The sequence below is a fragment of the Haliotis rubra genome, unplaced genomic scaffold (genome assembly GCF_003918875.1).
Source record: "Haliotis rubra isolate DU_JTF1 unplaced genomic scaffold, ASM391887v1 Scf891, whole genome shotgun sequence".
Classification (NCBI taxonomy): Eukaryota; Metazoa; Mollusca; class Gastropoda; order Lepetellida; family Haliotidae; genus Haliotis; species Haliotis rubra.
Window position 1 is genome coordinate 124,403 of NW_025767625.1, and position 3,383 is coordinate 127,785.

At 44.6% G+C, this 3,383-nt stretch overlaps 1 protein-coding gene across 1 annotated transcript; it reads right to left on the reverse strand.

The window, feature by feature from the left end:
• Positions 1-211: 211 nt before the first annotated feature.
• Positions 212-2,708, reverse strand: LOC124263637 (M-phase inducer phosphatase 1-like). Its single transcript, XM_046698286.1, has 10 exons — positions 2,697-2,708; positions 2,324-2,458; positions 1,996-2,145; positions 1,764-1,883; positions 1,562-1,627; positions 1,262-1,360; positions 1,023-1,147; positions 760-886; positions 503-654; positions 212-377 (listed from the first exon to the last, which is right to left on the reverse strand). The coding sequence occupies exons 1-10, from the start codon at positions 2,706-2,708 to the stop codon at positions 212-214; spliced, it is 1,152 nt and encodes a 383-aa protein (XP_046554242.1).
• Positions 2,709-3,383: the final 675 nt, after the last annotated feature.

Genomic DNA, 3,383 nt, shown 5'->3' on the forward strand with positions numbered 1-3,383 from the left:
TGTACACATATACAAAACAATAACAAAAATATTGCACTTTTTATCCACCGGTGGGGACGTATATCATATCGACCCATCGCGTTTCAGAAGCGTCCAGTGGTAAGGGGTGTTCATTCGGCACCAAGACTTGCCAGATTTCCGTTCCTTGAAAACCAGAAGTGATCCTTGGAGACTTGGCACTGTTCTTGGAGAGCCACTGAGAGATTTGGCACTAGTCATGGAGAACCTCGGAAGAGTTTGGCACTGTTCCTGGAAACCCACTGAGAGACTTGGCACTGTTCCTGGCGAACCACTGAGAGACTTGGCACTGTTCCTGGCGAACCACTGAGACACTTGGCACTGTTCCTGGAGAACCACTGAGACACTTGGCACTGTTCCTGGAGAACCACAGAGACACTTGGCACTGTTCCTAGAGAATCACTGGCGCTTATTTTCACAGACACGTGTTTCGGCACTGATGAATGCTAAGGGTGTTGCTAGCACATCTGGTTCATTTGTTTACATGAAGGATGGAGAACTGGACATCAACGACCGCCTCACTCGACCACGGCTCTCTCCGGCGCTCCACGACTTGGATTTTACCCGGAAGTGACGTAGATCTGCAGCGTGTGCCTCATGGTGCATGGGCTTGTAGCCGTCGGGCTCACAGTGAGTCTGCAAACAAACATAGAAATTATAAATAAGGAAGATGCAACATATTAATATTTTAGTAGAAGGATCGGGTAATTTATCTCGTAGGAAAAAAAGAGAAAAAGATACGCACCCTGGCAATGCTGGTGTTGTAGAATGCCTTATAGCCGCCAGACAAGAGGTAGACTTCCGGGTAGAACAGGAAGGGTAGCAGTCAGCATTCAGCTTCCGGTCAAGACCTCGCAAGTGACGGATCCTGAAATTATAAAATTTCTGTTGTAGGAATGTGGGAACAGAGACAGGGGCCTTCAAATATGTGGGGATCCAGGTTTCCTCGTATATATAAGATATTGTATTCAACTGTATGTTTCGTCAGTATCGGCGGTACTTACATCTTGGGTGCTCTGTTGGAGGAAAACTCGCAGTGGAAGACGAGGATGTGTCTGCCGGTAGAGTTGTGACGATGTTCCTTCACAAGCTTCTCAACATCACATTCGATGTACATGTTCTCAGCGCCCTGGGGAACACAGAATGCAGAAATATTATAGAAGATTCCGATGATCAGTGGGATTCTCATATTTAGATGGAGAAGTGTACAGCTTTTAGAAGTTCAGGGATTTGCGCTATTTACCTTGATATGACCGCCTTCAAATTCGTACGGGTAGCGGCAGTCGATGACGCGGTACGAGGAGATGACGTCACGGTAGTCACCGTTCAACAGCCCGCACATCTGGATTGGAAACATGACGCTTGTACAACAACAACAACAAAAATCTTAACTTAGAACTGGAATGCATAAGAAAAAGACGATTAATTCTAGTACCCAATTATGTCGAAGCGAAATATGCTGATGTCGAAGGGAAGTTTCATATGGCTATGTCAAAATGGATTATGATCGAGGTGAACTATAGTGATGTGGTTTGACACTTACGGTGGAAGGAGTGATGCACTTGAGGTCCTGATGCTTTCCGTCCTGAACAGTGGGCAGCACGTGATTCTAAAATATAGAGAATGAATCACATGAATATTGCGGCTGTTTGACGTTACCAGTTACTTTTCAATGGCGTCGATAATATTTTACTTTATCGGTCGAGGAAATGTTCTGGGAAACAACAGTCGAAACATGGTGTTACCTGGCTACCGTCCCCGATGAGGTCTCCCTTAATCTCCAGTTTGTCAACAGCTCTCTTCACGCGTTCAGTGAGTGGGTTGCAATGACGGTTTTCTTTCTCTGGTTGCGGGGACAGGAACATCTGGAAGGGGAGGCAAAGACGTTATATTGATGCATCATCACCACGACGGCAATACTCTGGATTTGGGGGAAATCCGTGATGATCTTTACCAATTACCAAAGAATAGACTTACCGGTCCGTGTCGAGCATTTCTGTGTCTCTTGGATGCGCTGCCTTCCCCATCTTCTAATCTGCTGCGCTTTCCCTTGGATGGTGGGGTGAGCTGACTGTCGGCTCCGAACAGGCACCGGCGGGACGACCTGTCACCTTGACCACCTGACTGCTGGGGAGGGAGAAGAAAAGGGCGTGGTCAGATACTTGTCAGGACGTTATTAACTATGAAATATAAATATATTACAGGGTGACTTGGGTAACTGAAATTATTTTAGGGATGAAAATAATAATAATAACATATTTTTACTAGTAATATTTATTCATGCATGATAAAAGCAAACACGTACCTGTGGAAAAGGGGACTCGATCCCGCTGTCCTTGGATTCCGAGTCGTCGGACTGTCCTGACTGACGCCTCCACTGGGCCGGGCTGTTGAGCACCAACTCCTGTAGGCTCATCGTCAGGGGAGAGCACTCGGGAAACTGAAAGCAGATAAGAAATATATAAATGAAGATCACAAAGTAAACATATGCATTTACAGTATCACATTGACAGTTACAGTACTCATGTTAACGATAATAAATAGATACATTCAGGATCATAATACCAGGGTGGCAGTCACATGACTGCAATATAAGTAAACTATTGTAGACACATTACGAACATATCTGAAACACTCTATGCAGATAATATACCAAGGAGAGTCATATAAGTACCTACCTTGAAATTCATGATGATTTGTCTAAAATATCCAAACTTTGTTCTGAGTTGCGAAGATGCCTCGATGAATGTCAGAATGCGACTATACCTCCAGATCGAGTTTCCGAGGGTTATATACTAACTGTAAACACTACAACAACACGGCCGTCAGAAGGTGAGAGAGGCTGAACTCTCCGTGTCTACGTGAGAGCTGGTCAGGAGAGACTGGTCAGCTCAACTGGACATCTAGAGCTCGGACAATGGGAATGACACGACCCGCTGCCCACTGACGTTTATACCTACCGATATACCTGGTTGTAATCACACAGCCATGTCGATTACAGCATCCCTGAACTCAGCTCACCTTGTTATGCGCACCCAAGCAGAACTGTTACTTTTTGCGCGACACATTGTCGGTAAAGTTGAAATCGAGAGGGGTAATTTGAAGGAGGGACCGCCATGATTTTTGTCAAGGAGCTGTGAAATATTTCATGTCCCTCCTCCTAATTACATTTACGATCATAACCCTAACAATTGTTTTAGTCGGTATTGTGATAACTATTAACATATGTTATAGCCGGTTCCGGTAGAGGTGGAGATAATGTTTAAAGAAGCATGGGGTTGTCTTAATGAATTAATGGTCTCATTTTATTAACGAATAAACTTGAGGACCGGAAATATTACTTTCCGGTAATAAAATGTCTTCTG

Bases quoted from the DNA above. Each gene is read 5' to 3' on its own strand.
- LOC124263637 (XM_046698286.1), bottom strand. The intron at 2,146-2,323 runs GTACGTGTTTGC...CTCCCTCCCCAG, and splicing joins TCGAGTCCCCTTTTCCACAG to CAGTCAGGTGGTCAAGGTGA. The intron at 1,628-1,763 runs GTAACACCATGT...TCTATATTTTAG, and splicing joins TCATCGGGGACGGTAGCCAG to AATCACGTGCTGCCCACTGT.